At 64.4% G+C, this 21,669-nt stretch overlaps 2 protein-coding genes across 3 annotated transcripts in view; both read right to left on the reverse strand.

Annotated features, from left to right (window-relative positions):
• The window catches only part of DMBT1 (deleted in malignant brain tumors 1), a 256,667-nt gene that overhangs the window by 214,005 nt on the left and 20,993 nt on the right, over positions 1-21,669 (reverse strand). The window lies entirely within an intron of this gene.
• The window catches only part of HTRA1 (HtrA serine peptidase 1), a 33,931-nt gene that overhangs the window by 3,483 nt on the left and 8,779 nt on the right, over positions 1-21,669 (reverse strand). For both annotated transcript variants that reach the window (XM_059661832.1, XM_059661833.1), the window contains exons 2-6: positions 18,791-18,890; positions 17,442-17,646; positions 2,583-2,777; positions 1,422-1,454; positions 430-544 (exon numbers count right to left, since the gene is read on the reverse strand). In XM_059661832.1, coding sequence (XP_059517815.1) covers positions 430-544; positions 1,422-1,454; positions 2,583-2,777; positions 17,442-17,646; positions 18,791-18,890 — 648 coding nt within the window. The remainder of the gene's footprint in view (positions 1-429; positions 545-1,421; positions 1,455-2,582; positions 2,778-17,441; positions 17,647-18,790; positions 18,891-21,669) is intronic.

The following is a 21,669-nucleotide window of genomic DNA, read 5'->3' on the forward strand; positions in this document are numbered from 1 at the left end:
TTGTTTTCTGGCCGCCTCCCGGCCCAGGTGGAAGGTGAGCATCACACCTTCAGGAACCTCCCCCCCGCCCCCCGCCCCGGCTGGGCCCGAGCCGATGGGCCCCCTGACATTTGTGGAATGAATGACCCCCCCCAGTCTCAGCAGTGAAGTGGGACTAAATCCCACCAGTGGGGCCAAGGCCTCACAGGACACACGTGAGTGAGGAGCTGCATGGGGGGGGGGGTCCCCTGGGATCCGGCCGGCACCCGTCACCCTCACGGACGCTCATGGGCCTTGGGCCGCGACCGCAAATCTCTGCGATCGAATCCCGGGGCTCGGGACACGCGCCCCGTCCCGTCCTGAGTAACAGCGCTGGGGTCCTCAGGGTCCCGGGGAGCGGCGCCTCAGGCCCGCACCTCGCCCCCCACCCCGGCCGTCCGCTCGCGTCACCTTTGGCCTGTCGGTCGTGGGACTCCGTGAGGAACTTTTTAATCTTGTCCGATGGGATCGCAAAGGCGATGCCGGCCGTCACCTTCAGGGTGTTGATGCCGATCACTTCGCCGTCCTGAAAGGCAAGACAGAAATGGCCCCCGGGCCCACAGGTTCCCCCGAAGATGCTCCCGGTGGAGGGGGGGCGGGGGGCGGGGTTCATGGAAGACGTGGGGGTGGCAGGAGGGGCTGCGGGCCCTGGGGGTGGGGGCAGGCGTCATCGGGCAGCGGAGTCTCGCTCAGCAAGGGGACCTGCACCCTCGGCCCCCCTCGGGGACCACCGGCCGTGAAAACCGCCCCAGGTGCAGTTTCGGGACACATAACCCTCGGAGCACCGAGTGCGTCCACACCCCTCTTCTCCGTGGCCAGTCCCCTCAGGTGCCCGCTGGCGGGAGGGTGGGCTGGCCCCCCGTTTCCAGAAAATGCAGCTCTGGCAGCAGCCTTGGGGCCGACGGGGGCGGGGGTGAGGGGCACCATGGCCTCACTTCCGGGCTGGTCTCCCCTCGCTTAGGTCATGGGAGAGGCCGTCACAGGGTGCTCTGATGCCAGGCGAGCCGCCGTGGAGCCAACGCCGCTTGTGGGGAATGGCCCGGGCCCTGGGGTAACGGGCCCCCTCACGCCGGGCGACCACTGTTCCCGCACCATCGTTAGGGGTTGTTCACCTCGGGCTGGAATGGGGAGCCGGCCCAGAGCACACACACACCCTTCCTTGCCTCTTCCCGCAGCCGGAGAGGTCAGCCCCCAGCCCCGGGCCTCGCCTGTGAGTGAGGGGTGAGCGGTGACCCCTGTGAGTGAGGGGTGACTCCTGGAGTGAGGGGTGAGCGGTGAATTTGGGGTGAAGGGTGACCCCTGGAGGGGGAAGTGAGCGGTGAATGAGGGGTGAGCTGTGAACGAGGCAGGATCCTGTCGGGAAAGAAAGCGCAAACCACAACGCTGGAAACCGAAGGCCTTACCAGGTTCACCAGGGGGCCGCCCGAGTTCCCGTACTGCAAGCAAACACAGGAGGGTCAGAGTGTCCCCGAGGCCCCCCTCCCTCCCCGCCCGCAGGTGCCTGTGCCTGTCGCCCCGGTGTTCTGCTGGGAAAGAGGGGCCTGAACCATTTCTGGGGAGTTTTAGATTCGCCATAATCGGGATTTTTCCCTCGAAGCTCCACACACAGCACCCACACGACCTTCCCGCCAGGGTCTCAGCCTGCACAGCCCCGGCTGTGGGACCCCTGAACCCCGCCCGGCGAGTTCTAGTCCCGCTGCTCCGTGCAGAGCGGGAGGGAGCTTGGGAATGAGCCCGAGAGGCAGCCAGGCCGGAAACGCTGCGTTCCTTATTCACACACAGATGTGGGGGCTCCCTATTCACACACAGATGTGGGGGCTCCCTATTCACACACAGATGTGGGGGCTCCCTATTCACACACAGATGTGGGGGTTCCCTATTCACACACAGATATGGGGGTTCCCTATTCACACACAGATGTGGGGGTTCCCTATTCACACACAGATGTGGGGGGACGTGGCTTTTACAAACGTCAGCCCTTCGGGGAGACACAGGAGGTGGGAATGTGATTTAGAAGATATTCCACACGTGAGAGAGAGGAGCGGCCCCAGCCTCATCAGACGCCGACTAGGGCAGGGGTACCGCTCAGGTGCGCCCCGCGGCACAGCGAGCCCCCCCCCCCCCGGGCACTGCAGGGTCTGTGCTGGGGGAGGGGGACCTCTGGCTACAGAGCTTGGCCGATCTAAAGTCCCCTGCAGCCGGCCGGGTGGCTCAGGGGTGAGCGTCGACCTAGGAACCAGGAGGTCGGGGTTCGATTCCCGGTCAGGGCACAGGCCCGGGTTGCGGGCTCCATCCCCAGTGGGGGGCGTGCAGGAGGCAGCCGATCCGTGATTCTCTCTCATCAGTGATGCTTCTCTCTCTCCCTCTCCCTTCCGCTCTGACATCAATAAAAATGTATTTTAAAAAATAAAAATAAATAAAGTCTCCTTCCCAGCAGTCCCTGCGGGTGGCTAAGAGCCAAGCCTCCCGCTCCCGGGAAACCCTCGCAGGGCGCCTGGGGGCTCAGACCGCACCCTGGTTCCCAAGCCTGACCCCCGAGCCCCGCAGGACCCCCGCCGGCTCACGTTGATGATGGCGTCCGTCTGGATGTAGTCCATGTCCGAGTTGCGCAGCCCCAGCTCCTTGCCGCCGCGCTGCGTGGTGCTGACGATGCCGGTGGTGACCGTGTTCTGCAGGGAGAACGGGCTCCCGATGGCGACCACGAACTCGCCCGGCCGCAGCTCCGAGGAGCGGCCCAGCAGCAGCACCGGCAGCTTCCCCTGGAACACAGGGAGGGCATGGTGCTGCGCGGGCGCGGGGCCTCACCGCCTCGGCCTGCACACCCACCGGGCTCAGCCCGGCCCGGCCTTCCCTCCTGGTGAGGGGCGGGGGCGGGCGGGGCGGCCAGGACCCCCGGATGCCAAGACAAGGGGCGCTCTCTCCTGGTCGGGAAAGGCCCCTGACCAGCTCTGCTCCTGGCCAGGCAGGCTGAGCACAGCCGGAGCCCCAACAGCTCCACACGGACAGAGTGAAGGCAGCTCAGGGCATCGGCTGAAGAGAGCCCGGCTCCCATGAGGGGGCCCTGGGCCCCCACCTCCCACCCCCCACCCCAGGGCCAAGGAGTCCTTTTCGCCTCTGTCCTCTGAGTGCAAGCGAGCAGCGGCCCCACACCGCCTGGGCCCAGGAAGCCACGCCCAGCCCGGCCGCGTGCGTGCGAGTCACCATCCGGGTCCTCACATCTGTCCACCCCCAGAAAGGAAGAAGCGAGGGGGTCCGGAGGGTGGGCTGGGGGCAACCAGCTCTGATTCAGCATGTCCTCCGCCGGGGACGGAGCAGACACCGGCTGACGGGCCCATTGAACAGACGGAGAAAGTGAGGCTCTGGGCACTGGATGGCGTGAGACAGAGGAGGGTGGACCCCTGGGCTGTGGCCTGGCCCCAGACCCTCTCCCTCCACACACAGCACCTCACCAAGACCTCCCACCCCAGCTAAGAGGGCGATGTCCGGGGAGCCGCCGGGCCAGCAGGTCAGAGAGGAGAGGAGTGGGGGAGGGAGGACCCAAGACCTAACACTGAGCCCTGGCCGGTGTGGCTCAGTGGATAGAGCGTCCACCTGGGGACTGACGGGCCCGGTTTTGATTCTGGTCAAGGGCATGTACCTCGATGGCAGCTCGATCCCCAGCCCTGTGAGATCCTGGCCTGAGCTCACAACCACTGCGGACTCAGCGTTCTCATCTGGCCAATGGGCCCGTGCCGCACGCCCACCTCCCTGGGCAGTCTGAAGCTCCAGTGGCCTCAGGCTGAGCAGCTCTTTGGAGAGGGCCTGGCTCGTTCTGAGCATCGCGCTGCCAGGGAAGCCTCACGTGGGTGTTGTTGTGAGTCCTGGGGTCTGGCAGACCCAGTGGCGGAACCTCACCAGCTGAGCTCCCCGGCCGGCCAGCACGGGCCACCCCACCGTGCACCGGAGAAGCCAGGTGGGGTCGCCTGAGGCCAGAGTGCACGGCGCTGCCGGGAGGGGCAGGCTGCAGCCGCGCTCCCCAGCTCGGCTCCTCCGCGCCAGGCACAGCCCCAGCTCAGCCCGCCTGTTTGCCCTGGGCCCTCGCCAGCCAGCCCTGCCAGGAGTGACCTCATCCGCCGTCGCAGTGCGGCGGGCGGGAGCTGGTCGGTGATGGGAGGCCCACGGGGACACTCCTGAGCCTTTGGGGCCTGGGACAGCCTCCGGGCTGGGCCTGAGGGGTGAGCAGGGGGGAGGCTGGGCCCGCCTGGCCGCCCACGATAACAGTTGCTTCTCACCAGTTCAGTGCACGCGATCAGTGCACGCCATCAGGCTGAGCTACAGAAAGGTGGGCTGGGCCACTCCGCTCAGCCACAGGCTGGGGTCCCATCGGAAGGTGACATGCCACCCCCTCCCAACCCCCCGCCCAGGCTCCCGGGTCTCGGGGTGTGTAGGAGGCAGAGGGGCCTGCAGACAGCTCTGCTCAGTCTGAGCTCAGGCCCAGAGATGGGGAAGGAGGCAGACACAGAGGGAGGGGGGTGCAGACGCGGTGAGGGCACAGAGAGGGACCCAGGGACAGGGAAGGAGGCAGACACGGAGGGAGGGGGGTGCAGACGCGGTGAGGGCACAGAGGGGGGCCCAGGGGGCCTGCGTGCTGCTCAGGGGACTCGCCGAGGACAAGCGGGCGCCGTGCAGTGAGGTCATCCACACGCGGGCGACCACGCGGCTTGGACAAGGGGACACCGGCCATCCAGCCCACAGACCCCCAAGACCCCTCCTCCCTGAACAGAGGGGGACACACAGGGCACAGGGCACAGCCAGGCCTATGAGCAGCACTGAGGGCAGCACTGAGGGCACAGGGCACAGCCAGGCCTGTGGGCAGCGCTGCGGGCACAGGGCACAGCCGGGCCCATGGGCAGCACTGAGGGCACACGGGCACAGCCAGGCCCATGAGCAGCACTGAGGGCAGCACTGAGGGCACAGGGCACAGCCGGGCCCATGGGCAGCACTGAGGGCAGCACTGAGGGCACAGGGCACAGCCAGGCCCATGAGCAGCACTGAGGGCAGCACTGAGGGCACAGGGCACAGCCGGGCCCATGAGCAGCACTGAGGGCAGCACTGAGGGCACAGGGCACAGCCGGGCCCATGAGCAGCACTGAGGGCAGCACTGAGGGCACAGGGCACAGCCAGGCCTGTGGGCAGCACTGAGGGCACAGGGCACAGCCAGGCCTGTGGGCAGCGCTGAGGGCACAGGGCACAGCCGGGCCCATGAGCAGGACTGAGGGCACAGGGCACAGCCAGGCCTATGAGCAGCACTGAGGGCAGCACTGAGGGCAGAGGGCACAGGGCACAGCCGGGCCTGTGGGCAGCACTGAGGGCACAGGGCACAGCCAGGCCTGTGGGCAGCGCTGATTCCCACCTGTGCAAGCTTTGCTCACACACAGACTATGAAGGACCAACATTAGAAAAAGCAAATAGATACACCACAGGGGGCGGTCTGACATGAAGCCTGAACTCAGATGACAAAGCACTTCCATGACCACCTGGGGCCTGAGAGCCTGTTTCCCCCCATTTCACAGACGTGAACACTGAGGCTCGCAGGAGCGGCTTCCCAGCTGAGACCTGCTCTCCTGCTCTCACCGCAGGCGGGAAGCTCTGCACGGAGTGACTGGGCCGAGAGGTGGCGGGTGCACGGCTCTCCAGGACCTCAAGGTGCCCGAGGCCAGTTTTGGGGACCGGCTGGCCCCACGGCATCAGGCTCCCGTCTGCTCCAGACCCGAGCGCAGCCCGTTCTGCACCTCCCCTCCCCTCCGCCTGTCTGCTCGGCGGCCATAGGTTTGCTGGCCAAATGCCCGCACAGCAGTGAGCATCTGATTCCACAGCCGTCTAGACAGACGCTCCGCGGGGGGACTCGGGGAGATGAAACACAGATACGGCGGGAAGCGCAAAGCCACGCCCGCCTTGACCTGCAGGCAGGAAACACCCCTTGCTCATACCAGTCTAACCCTGCGCTGTGTCCCCAGGCTGATTCCCGCGCCCCCACATCAAAGCACCCCAAGGCTCCCGGCTGCAGACGCGATCTGATCTCCTGAGACGGCCCAGCCACAGGCCAGCCCTTCCCACATCTCGCCATCTCGCCATCTCCCCATCTCCCCATCTCGCCAGAGCCTCTCCAAGGCAGACAGCCCCCCCTTCCGCACCCCCCCCCCCCTGAGCTTGGCAGAAGGAGAGCAGGGGGAGGGGAGAATGAGGCCGGTGGCCTGTGCCTCACTCGGCTGCCCCAGCCACTACGGGGATGAAGACGCAATCCCTGCACAAGGCAGGGAGGCGGGCGAGCTCCGAGGCTCAGGGTCAGAGATGGAGCCCTCGGCCGCACCCAGAGAGCCGGCCGATCAAGCTCAGCCCAAGTCCTTCTAGGACCCGGGACATCCCCATCCCCAAAGTCACGCCCAGCTCGTGAAGGGGAAGCCAGGAGGCCGGGACGCTGACGTGTCTGCCGCCCGCAGTCCGCACGCTCACGAATGCTCAACGGCATCCCCACAACCCACCCAACGAGAGTGAGTAAAAAACACGACCCGCCCGGCCGGCGTGGTCAGGGGCTGAGCATCGACCTAGGAACCAAGAGATAAGGGTGCAATTCCCGGTCCGGTCGGGCACAGGCCCGGGTTGCAGGCTCCATCCCCAGTGTGGGGCGTGCAGGAGGCAGCAATCCATGATTCTCTCCCATCATGGATGTTTCTCTCTCTCCCTCTCCCTTCCTCCCTGAAGTCAATAAAAATACATTCAAAAAAAGAAAGCACGAATCCCTAGACCTGAGGCCAGCCCACTGCCAGTGGGTTGATGGCGAAGGAGCCGGGAGGGTGCTAGGCCCTGGGTGTGGGCTCCGGACTCCCCATGCGGGCGTTAACCTACCTGCAGGCCGGGTGCTATCTGTGTGGCCGGGGAAGAGGCTGGTGCCTGGTGTATTAGGGCTCTGATGGCAGCCGGCCGGCCGGCGGCCCAGTTCCCAGGGACACTGCCAACAAGAGAGAACTTTCTCCACCCCCTTCACGGGGCATCTCCAAAGGGCCCGGCACAGTGAGCAGGAGATGGGTGAAGGCCACCCGTGCCCTCCAAGCTTCCTGTCCGATGAGTGGAGAGCCACACAGCCTCCGGCCCCGCAGTGAAGAGACGAAGTCCCAGCCCGGCCGGCGTGGCTCAGGGGCCGGGCGTCGACCTGGGAACCAGGAGGTCACAGTTTGATTCCCGGTCAGGGCACAGGCCTGGGCTGCAGGCTCCATCCCCAGTGGGGGGTGTGCAGGAGGCAGCCGATTAACGATTCCTCTCTAACATCAATCTCTCATCATGGATGTTTCTGACTCTCTCTCTCCCTTCCTCTCTGAAACCGATAAAAATATATTTTAAAAAAAAAAGAGAGAGAGGGCAGAGGCCCCCGAGGGCCCAGCACATTCCTCCTGTGGTCACCGGCAGCCCGGGCGTGCGGCTGCCCTCAGCCCCCACTGGTGAGGGGAGCGTGGCCCCGTGACGCCTTCGCCGGCTCGGGAATAGCCTTCCTAGGAATGGGGTGCACGGGAGGGAACCTAGAACCAGCTCAGGGCTCCGCCTGCTGGGGTACCCAACTCTTCAGAAAGGGCTCCGGTGAGTCTGCTCGCTCACGCAGGTTTTGGGGGGCGGGGGGTGGGGAGCGGGGGCAAGAGGGGAAGTCTGCGTCAGAGGAAAGCCGCGGCCTCCACACCTCCGCCAGGTCAGCAAGACACAAGGGGCCCGTCCGTGCAGAGCCACAGGGAACCCGGCCCTGCGTGACCCCTGCCTGGGGCTGACATCCCCTCGGCCCTTACAGCCAGCCCCTCGGGGACAGAGGGCTGAGCATCGTGCCCGGGCCCCTCACCGGGGACTGGGGGTCGCCCGGCTCGGCGGTGGCATCCCCGGGACTAGAATGCTCTGCGCCTATGCGATGCCAGGTGTTCCGTCCCAGCCCACGCTGCCCACGGCCCAGTGCTCACACAGCTGGCCAGCGAGACAGCCACTCGGTGCCCGACCGTCCACAGGGACAGGTGACGGGGCAGAGGTGCCACCACCAGGGCGATGGGGACGCGAGGAAAACTCAGACGAGAGGCCAGGCAGAGGGAGCCAGTTCGGCTCCTCAGGGCCAGGCGGCTCCTCCAGGGGTGGGACAAGACCGGGCAGGGGAGTGCGGGGCAGGCCTGGGCGCACCACCTGCTGCGGGCTCTGCGGGTGGGGGTACCGCTGGGTGAGTCACAGCTGCGGAATCCCCCCGGGGAAGAGGCTGAGCTGAGCAATGGCCCGGCTGAGGCTGCTTCCGGCTGCTCCCCAAAACAGGCAAGGGGGGTGCAGATGAAGACAGACAAAGTAGGCACGCACGCGCACACAGAGGCATGCACGCGCACACAGAGGCATGCACGCACACACGTACATGCACACGCAGAGGCACGCACATGCACACAGAGGCACATGTGCGCACACATGTGTGTGCACACTCACACAGGCATGCACACACATGCAGAGGCACACACGCACGCACACAAAGAGGCACATGCACACAAGCATACACAGAGGTGTGCAAACATACACACAGAGGAATATGCACACGCACAGATGTGTGCACGCTCTCACAGAGGCACATAGGCACACACACACGCACATGCACAGAGGCATGCAAACATACACAGAGGTGCACACGCACACACAGAGGCATGCACTCACACACACACTGACACCCCAGCCTCCTCACATTGGGGCGCACACTGCCTGGGGCAGCAGCACATCTGGACTTGACCCTGGTCCTGTATTAGCTCGCCCCGTGACCTTGGGCACTCGGACTGCGCTGGGTCCCGGACCAGCACTTCCAACAGAAGGGAGCGAGCTGGTGCCATCCACGGGCACCTGGCCTGACAATCAGGGTTCCTTCCAGGAGACCTGGTCCACTTCCAAGCAGCCCTCTTAGCAGACAGCCGTGGGGCTGTCGGATCAAACCCGGCGCCAGCATCCATGTCAATCCTTCCTACGACTCCAGCGGGGCCGCCGCTCCCAGTGCCAGCTCAGCTGGACGCGGCCCAGGGGCCTGAGGGCAGCGCCGCCCACCGCTCGGCCTCCCGCCTAACAGCCCGGCGCTCCTCTCGCCGCGACCCCCTCCCCGACGGGGGAGACAAGAGCCAGTGAAACTGGAGAAACATCGGCACCTTTTTGTAAGGGAATGAGGCAGCCCCCTGCTTCCTCCCCGTCTTTGAAAAGGAGACGGCGCTCCCGACAGCCATGTCGTGCTGCTGAGTCTGCAGGAGCCGCACCGCAGCGGCCGCGCACCGTTCCAGGGCCGCTTCCGGGCAGCCGGGTGCCAGGCGGCTTCAAAGGCGGAGGCGGCAGCCCTGGCGGTGCCCCCCCACCCCAGTGAGTCAGCGCCTTCTGGGAACACTTAGGCGAACCTTTCATTTTCTAGAAAAAATATGCAGTGGGGGCAACAGCCCTCGCCCACACCCAGCAGGAGGCAGTGCCCTGAAGGGCGGACGGGCGCACCTGAGACGGGCGCACCTGAGACGGGGAAGCCAAGTACGTGGGGGGTGGGGGGTCCGGGTGAAGCGAGATCACCTGGAGCCGAGCCACTGGGGCGGGACCAGCCACATGATTGACGGGGCTCAGGGCCAAATGAAAACATGGCTGCCTTGTTCCTAAAGCACATACCAGGTGCCAATACAGGGACTAACATACAAGCTTTTGCCCGGCCAGTGTGGCTCAGTGGTTGAACCAGGAGGTCACGGTTCCATTCCGGGTCAGGGCACAGGCCCAGGTAGCAGGCTCCATCCCCAGTGGGGGGCGTGCGGGCAGCAGCTGGTCAGTGGTTCTCCCTCCTCACTGATGTTTCTCTCTCTCTCTCCCTCTCCCTTCCTCTCTGAAGTCAATAAAAAGGTCTATTTTTTTAAAAAGAAGAAAGAACAGAGGTGGTTACCCAAACACGAAAGAGCCAATGAAAAAGGGAAGAGCCACCCTGGCCGTGGGCAGCACCACCTGCTCAGCCTCCTGGGAGCCACGCAGGACACGTCAGCGTTTCTAATGTTGCTCTGACCACAGAATGTCAACCACTGGATGCCGGAGCCGGTGGCCAGGGAGTGTTTACACCGGCCGCCCAAGGAGGCCACTGCTGTCTGCACGCGTGCGGCTGTCTCCCCCGCGTCAGCCCCGCGACCCCCACTGGACCTGCTGACTTCATCTTGGCTGTCGCTGCCACAACAGCGCTTGGCCAGTAAATATTTATTTTTTTAAAAAAATCAGCCCAGCCGGCGAGGCTCAGTGGCTGAGCGTCGACCTAGGAACCAGGAGGTCAGGGTTCGATCCCAGACAGGGCACAGGCCCAGGGTGCGGGCTCCATCCCCAGTGGGGGGCGTGCAGGAGGCAGCCCTTCAATGATTCTCTCTCATCATGGATGTTTCTCTCTCTCTCTTCCTCTCCCTTTGTCTCTGAAATCAATAAAAATATTAAATAATAATAATTTAAAAATCAATGAATGGGAAAGTGACGAAATAGAAGAATGAACAAACCAGGTCTCAGAAGAAACATCCGGATCTTAAGAGTGGGGTTTGCCCAAAGGTTGGGGTTGGCCGAGCCAGGTGCTTGGGTCAGCGCCACTGACTCTGAGTGCAGCCTGGTTCCCCGACGTCGGGAAGGTGGGGTTCAGGGCTCAGGGAGCACGGGGGACAGGGGACAGTGCCCAGGCCCCTCGGGGAGGGCTGTGGTCTCACTCGGCTCAGCGATCAACACGCAGCCGCCGCTCGGCGTCCACTGCAGCCACACAGAGCTCGCACCACGGGCAAAGGAGCTGCCCAGGCTACGTGATTCCTTTCACATTTATGTTTTTAATCATGAATATATGTAACCTCAGCCAGATAAGAATTCCAGGTGGTCAATGACAGGGCATATTAAAGAAGTGAATGACTATTTATTCGTGACAAAGTGGGGACACAGAGCCCTGGCCAGTGTGGCTCAGTTATCTGGGCACCAAAAGGCTGCCGGCTCCGTCCGGCTCCATCCCCAGGTTGCGGGCGGGGTCCCGGCAGGGGGCGTGCAGGAGGCAACCACTCAATGTTCTACTCTCCCATCGATGTTTCTTTCTCTCTCTCCCTCTCTCTCCTTCTCTCTCTAAAAATCAATTAAAAAATAAAAAACATATTTTTAAAAAGTGGGGACACAGAGGACATCACCCAGCGCCAATGGCTTCTCTGAGCCGCCTGGTAGCCGAGGCAAAGAGGAAAACACCGGGAGTCACGTGTTCTCGTTCTCAGGTCCTGGCGCCTTAATTAACAAAGGTCACTGGGTAACTAGCACTTTTCTTGGAATAATCAGCCCTCAGTTCACCAGAAGCCTGTTCTCCGTGGCCACAGCTTTGGGGGCCTGACTCTCCCTGCGGAGAACGAGGCAAGTGGCCCCTCGCAAGCACTTTGCACTTCCAGACCCAGGAGGCCGGCGCCCAGGAGGCCGGTGCCCAGGAGGCTGGTGCCCAGGAGACCAGAGCCCAGGAGGCCGGTGCCCAGGAGGCTGGTGCCCAGGAGACCAGAGCCCAGGAGGCCGGTGCCCAGGAGGCTGGTGCCCAGGAGGCCGGAGCCCAGGAGGCTGGTGCCCAGGAGGCTGGTGCCCAGGAGACCAGAGCCCAGGAGGCCGGTGCCCAGGAGGCTGGTGCCCAGGAGGCCGGAGCCCAGGAGACCAGAGCCCAGGAGGCCGGTGCCCAGGAGGCTGGTGCCCAGGAGACCAGAGCCCAGGAGGCCGGTGCCCAGGAGGCTGGTGCCCAGGAGACCAGAGCCCAGGAGGCCGGTGCCCAGGAGGCTGGTGCCCAGGAGGCCGGAGCCCAGGAGGCTGGTGCCCAGGAGGCTGGTGCCCAGGAGACCAGAGCCCAGGAGGCCGGTGCCCAGGAGGCTGGTGCCCAGGAGGCCGGAGCCCAGGAGGCTGGTGCCCAGGAGGCTGGTGCCCAGGAGACCAGAGCCCAGGAGGCTGGTGCCCAGGAGGCCGGAGCCCAGGAGGCCGGTGCCCAGGAGGCTGGTGCCCAGGAGACCAGAGCCCAGGAGGCCGGTGCCCAGGAGGCTGGTGCCCAGGAGACCAGAGCCCAGGAGGCCGGTGCCCAGGAGGCCGGAGCCCAGGAGGCCGGTGCCCAGGAGGCTGGTGCCCAGGAGACCAGAGCCCAGGAGGCCGGTGCCCAGGAGGCTGGTGCCCAGGAGGCCGGAGCCCAGGAGGCCAGCGCCCAGGAGGCCGGAGCCCAGGAGGCCGGAGCCCAGGAGGATGGAACCCAGGAGGCCGGCGCCCAGGAGGCCGGTGCCCAGGAGGCCAGAGCCCAGGAGGCCGGAGCCCAGGAGGATGGAACCCAGGAAACCAGAGCTTTGCCGAGGATGAGCAGGAACCCCAAAGGCCCATAGCCGACGGGGTGCGGACAGTGCCCAGGAGCCAGCGAGGCGGGACCCTGGCCTGTGTCCAGGGCTCTCAGACTCCCGTGTGCACCTGGCCCACGGCCCAGGCCTCCGGGCTTCACGGAACAGGCCAGCTCAGCCGCCCGCGTGCCCTCTGCCCCCCTCCTGCCCTGGCCTCGGCCTCCCCTCCGTTCGCTCCTCCTTCGCACCCGTCACCGTGTTTGTGCCGATGCACCTGTTTCCCACCGGCCGACAGCTCACGGCTTGGCCCCTGCACGTCACCCAGCGTCTGGCCAGAACAGATGCTCAGTCCATCCTGAGAGAATCCGTGAGTGAAAGAACCAACGGCCAGACCTCAGAGGAGCATCAGGGTGTTTTTTTGGGGGGCGCGGGGGGTGCGGGGAGGGGTTAATCCTCACTTGAGAGAGGGTGGAAGGGAGTGGGAGAGACACAGAGAGAGAAACATCGAAGGGAGAGAGACACAATTGGTTGCCTCCCGCACGTGCCCCGACCGAGGTATGTGCCCTTGACCTTAATCAAACCCAGGACCCTTCAGTCCACGGGCTGAGCCAGACCGGGCAGGGCTAGGATTTAAAATTGGATAATAATTTGCAAAACATCTTTGAATTCACGTTTTGACCGAAATGGGTAGGTTAAGGCCTCGCTCCCTGCTTCACCAACAAAACAAAAGCAGCGGCTGCAGCAAATAGCACCGTCCCCCGGGAGTACGGGCCACGGGTCTCCACCCTTGCAACTCAACTCTGCTGTACGCCTGTGTTTCAATAAAACTTTATTTACAAAAGCAGACAGAGGGCCGGGGAAGGGCTGCAAATGCTCACGGGGCTCTGACACTCTGTTGCTCACTCACCAGGCTGTCAGGTGGCACCAACGCCCGCCCCTCCGTGAGGCCGGGAGACACGCCCAGGGCCACCTACCAACTCGGACCCGAGACCTGGCCACGGCTTCCCCAGAACCTTTAATAACGGCGTTAGTCCAGGGCCCTGGGGAGCGCGTGCCATGGGGAAGAGGCAAGACCATATTAAGAGAAAAGCGCAGCCAAAGAATTTCCTTCAATCAACTAAGTTCTTGACCAGGAGCCAGAGCACACACAAGGGAGGGCCCGGTCCGGTGGCTGGGAGCGGAGACGGCGCACATTCCAAAGGGCCGGGCACCGGGAGGGGCCGTCCTCCCCGGGACAGAGGTCCCCTCCCCGCCATCGCGCTGGCCTTGCCTGAGGAAAGGTGGTCCCAGCCCTGAGGACGTGGAGATCAATGCGGAGATGGAACGGCGTGGGGCGTGGGGCATCTTTAGCCAGCCCACCGGCAGGGCAGCCCCGGGCAGTCAGGGAGAGCGAGAGGGGAGGCCGTGTGAGCCAGCACCCAGGGAGGGGACGCCCCACAGGCCGGGGAGAACCACAGGGAGGCGGGCTGTGCCCCGCAGGCCACGCCCAGGCCCCGGGGCTGCACGAGGGTGGGAGGCAGACCCCCACCCCCCAGCTGCGGAGCTGACTGCGTTATCTGAGTCCCTGAGGCCAAGCTGCGGCTTAGTCAGCGCCTTCTGGTGCGCAGGCTGCCGGGACCCTGGCGGGAGGCCCTGTGAGTCATGCCACTCCCTGCCCCAACGTCTGGGGGGCCTCCCCCGCCCGAAAACTCAGGGCAGATTCCCACACACAGGAGCAGAGCCCCTGTGCCCAGGCCTGCACCTGCAGGTGAAGGGCCCGCCCCCTCCCTCAGTGAACACAGCCTGGCCCCCAGCTCCCCCCCCCCGCCCCCGCAGTGAACACAGCGCCCCCCCCGCCTCCCCCCCTCCCCCCCCGCAGTGAACACAGCCCGGCCCCCAGCTCCCCCTCCTCTGCCACTTCAAGCAGGTCTGGAGGTGGCATCTGGCCCAAAAGGTGACCAAGGACTGACTGGGGCCTGGGGTGATGGGAGAAACCCCCACAGCCTCCACACGCTGCTGGCGGCAGGGATGGGCGCCCAAGGAAACCCCCCCCTCACCCCCCGGCCAGGGCCTCGCTACCCACGGCACAGCCAGGTGCCATCCACACCCAGGCAGCCCCGAGCAGAGAGCCGGCTGGGACACCTTCACCCCATCTGAGAATCCACAGGAGCCCGGTGCCCCCTGCCTGCACCCACTCCCTCCCGAGCAGCCGTCTATCCCATGGGTGCCCGGGCGCTGCACACTCAGCCGCCTACCCCCCGACAGGTGTGTCCCTGGCTTGAGCGGGGAGATGAGCTTGAGGCAGCAAATAGCTAAGTCAGCACCAACAGGGTGAGAGGAGGCGAGATATCAGACAGCGAGGGGTGCCTGTCCCCAGAGGGGCCTGGGAGTGGGAGGCAGGGGGAGGGGTGGCTAAGCAGAGGGGGGAGGGGCAGAGGGGGGCACCTCCAGCCAGACCGCAGGGCCCTGCAGGAGTTAAGCTCTCTGGGTGAGAACGGCATGTGTGTGGCAGACACACCGACCTCACCCTGCTGTCATCCGGGTGGGGGGGCGGGGGGGGGGGCGCCTTCCTCCTGTGTGTCTGCTGACCAACACGGCTGTCACACTTTCCCCTCTTCTCTTTTTAAAACAATTTACTTTTATTGATTTCAGAGAGGAAGGGAGAGGGAGAGATAAGAGCATGAATGATGAGACAGAGTCATGGATGGGCCGCCTCCCGCACGCCCCCCACCAGGGATGGAGCCCGCAGCCCGGGCCTGTGCTCCGACCGGAACCGCACGGTGACCTGGTTCAGAGGCCGACGCTCAGCCCCTGTGGCTCCTCCTTGTGCTCTTAGTACATCCCCCGACTTCCTGCCCGGCCTCCGGCCTGAAGCAAATGCCTCTCTTGAATCTCCCCCCTCCTTCTCTCTCTCTCTCTCTCTCTCTCTCTCTCTCTCTCTCTCTCTCTCTCTCTCTCTCTCTCTCTCTCTCTCTGCCCTTGGACGCGAATGTAAGCTCCGCACACACGTGGGGCGCTGAGCACATGTGGAAACACTTTGCTCGGAGCTGAACTGGTTTGCCCTCCAGCTGCTTCCTATTAAAGCGCTTGCAGGCCCGTCCTTCCCTCCCAGGCCGCATCCCCACTCGGAGCTGGTGCAGCCCCACCCGGGAAAGGGGCTCAGAGACCCCGGGACAGAGGGGAGCCTGCGGGGGACCCTCCTCCTCTGACTCTGGGGCCCGGGAGCCTCTCCCAGCGGTTAGTTCTCAGGGCTCAGCACTCAGCAGGGAGAAGCCAGAGACGAGTTATTTGGTCGCAAGCCCAGAATGCCTCTGGCCACCTCAGGCCAAGGGTGGAGGGGGGAGGGGGGGCGGGGAGAGATGGGAGGGGAGCTCCAAGAGTGGAAGGAAACGCAGGCAAACGGGCTCCCAGAGAGGGGGACCTGGACAGCGTGGGGTCTGGGTGCCAGGGGAGGGTCTGCTTGGTCTGCGGGGCATGGGGGCTGGCGGGTGGGGGTGGGGAGAAGCCGGCCCCGAGGGCAAGGCTGGCGGGAAGGGTGCTAAGGACACGTGGCAATGACAGCCATGTCCGAGGTCATTTCCGTCCCCCAAACATGGCGAGAACACCCCGCAGTCACAGGGAGGGAGGGACGGCCCAGGTGAGGAGCCCACGGCTCGGAGCTGGGCCTGTGGGAGGCGCTGTCTCTTCCCGGGTCATCAGCAAAGGGCCCTGGAGGCTGGGCTGTTTGGAACCCAGTGCAACCCTCAGCCCGGGGGTGCTGGCTCCGTCCTGCCTGCTCTGCGTCTCCCTGCCCGGCTGTGCTGCCACCCATCTCGGCTGCTCGCTTTAGATCGCGCACTCGCCACGGTGACCCCACCCCCTAATAAACCACCCACCCTCACAGCACGGACGGACGGACGGACGGACCATGGACCGAGGGAAGGAGACACGCCTGCCTTCTCCCGCTCCAGCTCCTACAGACACAAACGCAGCCCGTCCTGGGAAGCGCCTGCAGTTCAATGCCCTGGCGTCTCTGAATCCACTGCGAAAGCCTCACTTCAGCTTCAGGCCCCTTTCCCTGGGCTGGGAACATCTCACACAGGGGCACGGGGTACGGCTCAGTGGGAGAGCATGTGACTGCACATCTCACGTAGGAGCAGCTGGCGGAGGGAGGCTGGGAGCAGGAGGGGGAGGGGGGCAGGAGGAGGGCAGGGGGCAGGAGGGGGGGCAGGGGGGCAGGATGAGCGGGACTGGGGGGCAGGAGCAGGTCCCATCGCTCTGCAAAGCTGGTCTGTCGGATCTCGACCTGCCTGGACAGGCCAGGGATGCCCCCTGCAAACACCCACTTGGCTCCAAATCCGAGAGACTGTCTATCCCCAGCTGGAGGGAGCAGGGACCTGGTCCCCACCCACGTGTCCCCAACGGGAGCTGCTCAGTGGGAGCAGCCCCCGCAGCGCCCAGGCCGCACCCTGCTGGGGGAGCCCCCGGCTGGTGGCCCCCACGGGCTCAGTGGAGCCGCGAGTCTGGGTGCGCTATTCTGGCCGGTGAGACTCCCACCTCTGGGGCCCCTTCCTAACGGTGGTGTCCCCCACACGGGCGCCCAGCCTCCCTGCGGGCTGTTTAAAATCCAGCAGACCCGCCCGGCCAGCGTGGCTCAGGGGCTGAGCATCGACCTATGAACCAGGAGGTCAGGGTTCGATTCCTGGTCAGGGCACAGGCCCAGGTGGCGGGCTTGATCCCCAGTGTGGGGCGTGCAGGAGGCAGCCGATCCATGATTCTCTCTCATCATGGATGTTTCTCTCTCTCTCCCTCCCTCTCTGCAATCAATAAAAATATGCATACATATGCATTTTAAAAACAAACCCAAGCCTCTCTGATCTTATCGCCTGCTTATTGCAGAAGCCTCCACGAGCACACACGCACACACACATGCACACGCACACACACACACGCACACGCACACACACCCTGCCCCAGCGCTGCACTCAGTGTCCCCCACACCCTCCCGTGGCCCAGATCTGACGGCTCCGCCCCGCTTCGCGGCTCTCACGGGGAGCGTGGCGGCCCCTGGCCTCTCCAGGCGCGACGCGGGGCCGCCGGCCCGGGCCCTGCAGGTGGGAGACTGACCTCGTGGTCGACCTTGATGAGCGCGATGTCCGCCTTCTCGTCCACGTCCTTGATCTTGGCCTCGTAGGTGGCGCCGTCCTTCAGCTCCACCTTGACCCGGTGCTTGTTGGTCACCACGTGGGCGTTGGTCACGATCAGCCCGTCCTCGGACACGATGAACCCGGAGCCGCTGGCCACCGGCACCTCCCTCTTAGAAAAGGGGAGCCTGGAACCCAGAAGGCGCCCCGTCAGCCAGAGACACCGCGACGCCTCCTTCACACCCGCGCGAGGGGGCTCCCGGCAGCTCGCAGCCAGCAGCTGTCACTGCGCATCTGGGGTCGCGCGTCCTGGCCGCATGCTCAGTGGCGAGAGCGTCGCCGGAGCACCAAGGGCCGCGGGTCCGACTCCTGGGCCTGGTTGCAGGCTCCTCCCAGCCCCAGTCGGGGTGCACGTGCGCGGGAGGCGACCATTCCGTGTGTCTCTTCCCATCAGGGTCTCCATGTTCCTCTCTCCCTCCTGCCTCCCTTCCTGCCACTCTCTCTAAAAATCAATGAGAAAAACACCCTCAGGTGAGGATTAAAAAGGAAGGAAGGGAGGGAGGAAGTTGTCGGGACGTTAGGCCGACTTTTACCTGCAACAAAACAATGCCACTCACCCTGGCCGGTGTGGCTCAGTAGGTAGAGCGTCAGCGGACTGAAGGGTCCTGGCTTCGATTCTGGTCGAGGGCACATACCTCGGTTGCAGGCTCCGCCCCGGCCGGACCCTGGCCAGGGCGCGTGCAGGAGGCATCCAGTGGGTGTGTTTCTCTCACATGGGTGTCTCTCTCTTTCCCTCCCTCTCCCACTCTCTCTCTGAGAATCCGTGGGTGAGGATTAACCAAACAAAAACAATTCCACTTAGAAAATACCCTCGGAGTCTGTTCAGAGCAGCGTTTCCTAAACCGTCCAGACGAGGGGTGGGCAAACTTTTTCACTCCAGGGCCACAATGGGCTCTTAAACTGGACCGGAGTGTCGGAACAAAAGCATGGATGGAGTGTTTGTGTGAACTAATGTAAATTCAAAGTAAACATCATTACATAAAAGGGTACGGTCTTTTTTTTCAAAAGTTTTACTCATTTCAAACGGGCCGGATCCAGCCCGCGGGCCGTAGTTTGCCCACGGCTGGTCCAGAGGGCCAGGGATGTGATGTGAGCAGTCAGGCGGGAAAGCGTCTCCAGGGAGAGCCGCTCTCTGCCCCGGGAGTCCGTTCAGTGACTCGGGCCCTGGAACTGGCGGGGACCAGCCCTGCACCCCGCGAAGGCGGCAGGTCCGGGGTCCGGGGTGGACGGGGGGGGGGGGGGCGCTTGGGCCGCGGGAACGGGGGCTCTTACTTGCGGAACAGCTCGATGTGGACGACGGCGGGGGCGATCTTCTCCACCACGTCGGCGATGAAGTTGTATTTATGGCGCAAACTGTTGGGGTCTTCCTGCCCTGGGGACAGCGCAGAGGGAAGACACGTAAACACGCTGCCTGGGAACCCAGCTCAGCCCCGGCGCGGGGCCTCCCGGGACCAGAGCCTCTATCGGGCTTCATGCTGGTGAGAGGCCCGATGAGCCGAGGGCTGGCCGCGGGCATTGAGCTCCTTTACCTGCGGCGGAGCCGCTCTCCTGCAGAGCGTGACCTTCTGAGGTGCGTGAGGTGCAGAAAACACCTGCACGTCCAGCAGGACAAACGCACGCGCAGGCGCCGCGGCCGCCCTCACGGCTCCGTCTCAGCCCCTCCCGTCCCTCGGTCCAGTGCCCTCCTCCTGGGGGCTGGGCAGGCAGGCGGTGGTCCCGGCTACACTCAGGGAAGCCAGGGCGCCCAGATGACGTCCCCGAGGACACGGAGCGCCCTTCACAGCGAGAGCCGACAACGGGGCATCGAGCACCCCCTGCGGAGCACCAGCTCCCGGCCCCTCGGACCTGCCGCCCTCCCGTCCCGGTGGCTGTGGCTGAGGGGTGCATCTCCCCGAGTCCTCCAGCGGGAGACACACACCAGGGGAGACATTCCTCCCCAACCCGGGCCCAGGCCCAGGCCCAGCCCAGGCCCAGCGCGGCTGTGAGCAGGCCTCTGGGTGTCCCCGGTTCCGCCTCCTGGGAGGGGCCAGGCAGGTCTCCCCGCAACCAGACCGGCGCCCCGGGAAGGCCCTGAGCCCTCGGAGAAGGCAGGTCACTGGAACCCTGCGCTGAGGACCGCTAACTCGCTTCCTCTTTCCAGCGAGGGCACAACTGCAAAAAACCCGGGTTTTTCCAGCTAAAAGGAGAACTGGCCGCTTTCTCACACGAACTAGAGGGAGTGGCTCCCGGGGCAGCAGCACAGGGAGCAGGGAGGACAGTGGCCTGGACCTGGGAGGCCCCGGTTCCATCCTCGGTCGGCCGTGGCCTCCAGGGTTCCGTCTGTGAAATGGGCCAGCTGCCTCCGGCATGAGCGTCACGGTCTGTTCCAGCTCGAACATCCCCGGAGCGAACTAACCCCTCTCTCCCTGACCCCCACCTGCTTCAGCCAGGTAAGAGCGGGTGGCCTCTGAGATGGGCCCGGGGCTCCCCAAATTCTGCAGATGAGTAAACAGAGAGGAGCGGCCGTGAGCGCATGCGCCACCGCGAAAAGCCCAGCAGACAGGCCTCTGTGGCGCAGCTTAGAAGAGAAAGCAACCCCAGCCTGGCCACGTGGCTCAGTGGTGAGCGTCAACCTATGAACCAGGAGGTCACAGTTCAATTCCCGGTCGGGGCACAGGCCCGGGTGGCGGGCTGGATCCGCCGTGGGGGGCGTGCAGGAGGCAGCCGATCCATGATTCTCTCTCATCTCTGGTGTTTCTATCTCCCTCTCCCTCTCCCTCTCCCTTCCTCTCTGAAATCAATAAAAACACACGTAAAAAGAAAAAAGAAAGCAAGCAGCCCAGGACCGCACGGCCATCACGCGGGGGACCCGGGACAACGGGAAAGGTAAGCAGATCGGAGGCAACTGAGCATAAGGCACAGCAGCTCACTGCTCCCGGAGGGCACCAGCGGGCCGTCTCCTCGTGCAGCCGCGGGGTGAGGCCTGGAGTGTCCCTCAGGGCAGCTGGTCAGCGTGGGCCCTGCTCCGGGGCCTCCGAGGCGGCCCATCCACTGGAGGGAGCGGCCGTGGCCCCGTGGCCTTCGGAAACCCTGGCGACCCCGCTGACCCCCACTGCCGGTCAACGTCCTCCTCCCAGATGGTCAGCCGAGGGGAAGAACGCCAACCTTGACCCACAGGCGCCAGTAACGGCTCCGGGGGTTTCTGGACAGCGAGGCGCCATCTGCAAGCGGCACGTGAGAGAGAGAAGCGAGGGCGCCCGAAACAGCTCTCAGCAGGAGACAGCTGGGGGCAGGCGACGCGGGTCGTCGTGAACAGAAAGAGGTCTGCAAAGCCAGGACGCGTGGGGGTGTGAGTCACGGCTTCCAGAGACCGCGCTGCCCGCCCACCAGTAAATACCCATCGCTGCCGGCGGCAAACACAACCACCGCCCTTAGTGCCAGCACTTCCCCTCGCGGTACGAGTTGGTCCGTTGGCGGATTCCAGCCAGCGATGAACGGCTCCCTTTTCCTCCTTAGAAACGGCGAGTCCAGCACCAGCCCCACACGTCGCCTCCCTGGACCCTCCCCCTGCAACTTCAGAGAGAGAACCTCCCAACAGCTTTCAACGGCGTCCTCACAGGGACACACACACACACACATGCGCGTGCACACACAGGCGCGCACACGTACACACACAGGCACGCACACACACGCACACACACATGCCTGCGCGTACACACGCACACTCACATGCACAGGTATGCACAGTGTTGATGTGTTTCCATAATTATTGTCAGAGCCTGGCCGCGTGGCTCAGTGGTTGAGCGTCCACCTGTGAACCAGGAGGTCACGGTTCGATTCCCAGTCAGGGCACAGGCCCGGTTGCGGGCTCCGTCCCCGTGTGCAGGGGGCAGCCGAACCGTGATTCTCTCTCATCATGGATGTTTCTCTCTCTCCCTCTCCCTTCCTCTCTGAAATCAATAAAAATATAGGGTTTTTTTTTTTATTAAAACATTATTGTCAGAATTAGAATCGCAGACACCTCCGTGATTAAGTGCTTCCTGAGAAGAGCTGGGCCCGGAGTTGAGTACCTGACGGACGAATCACATCGAGGAAACGCTGTGTCAGTGAAAGCGAGCATCGCAAGGCGGGGACCCGGGACCAGGGACCAAAGATTCAGCACAAGATCGGAC

This window comes from Myotis daubentonii, chromosome 13 (assembly GCF_963259705.1).
Source record: "Myotis daubentonii chromosome 13, mMyoDau2.1, whole genome shotgun sequence".
Lineage (NCBI taxonomy): Eukaryota > Metazoa > Chordata > Mammalia > Chiroptera > Vespertilionidae > Myotis > Myotis daubentonii.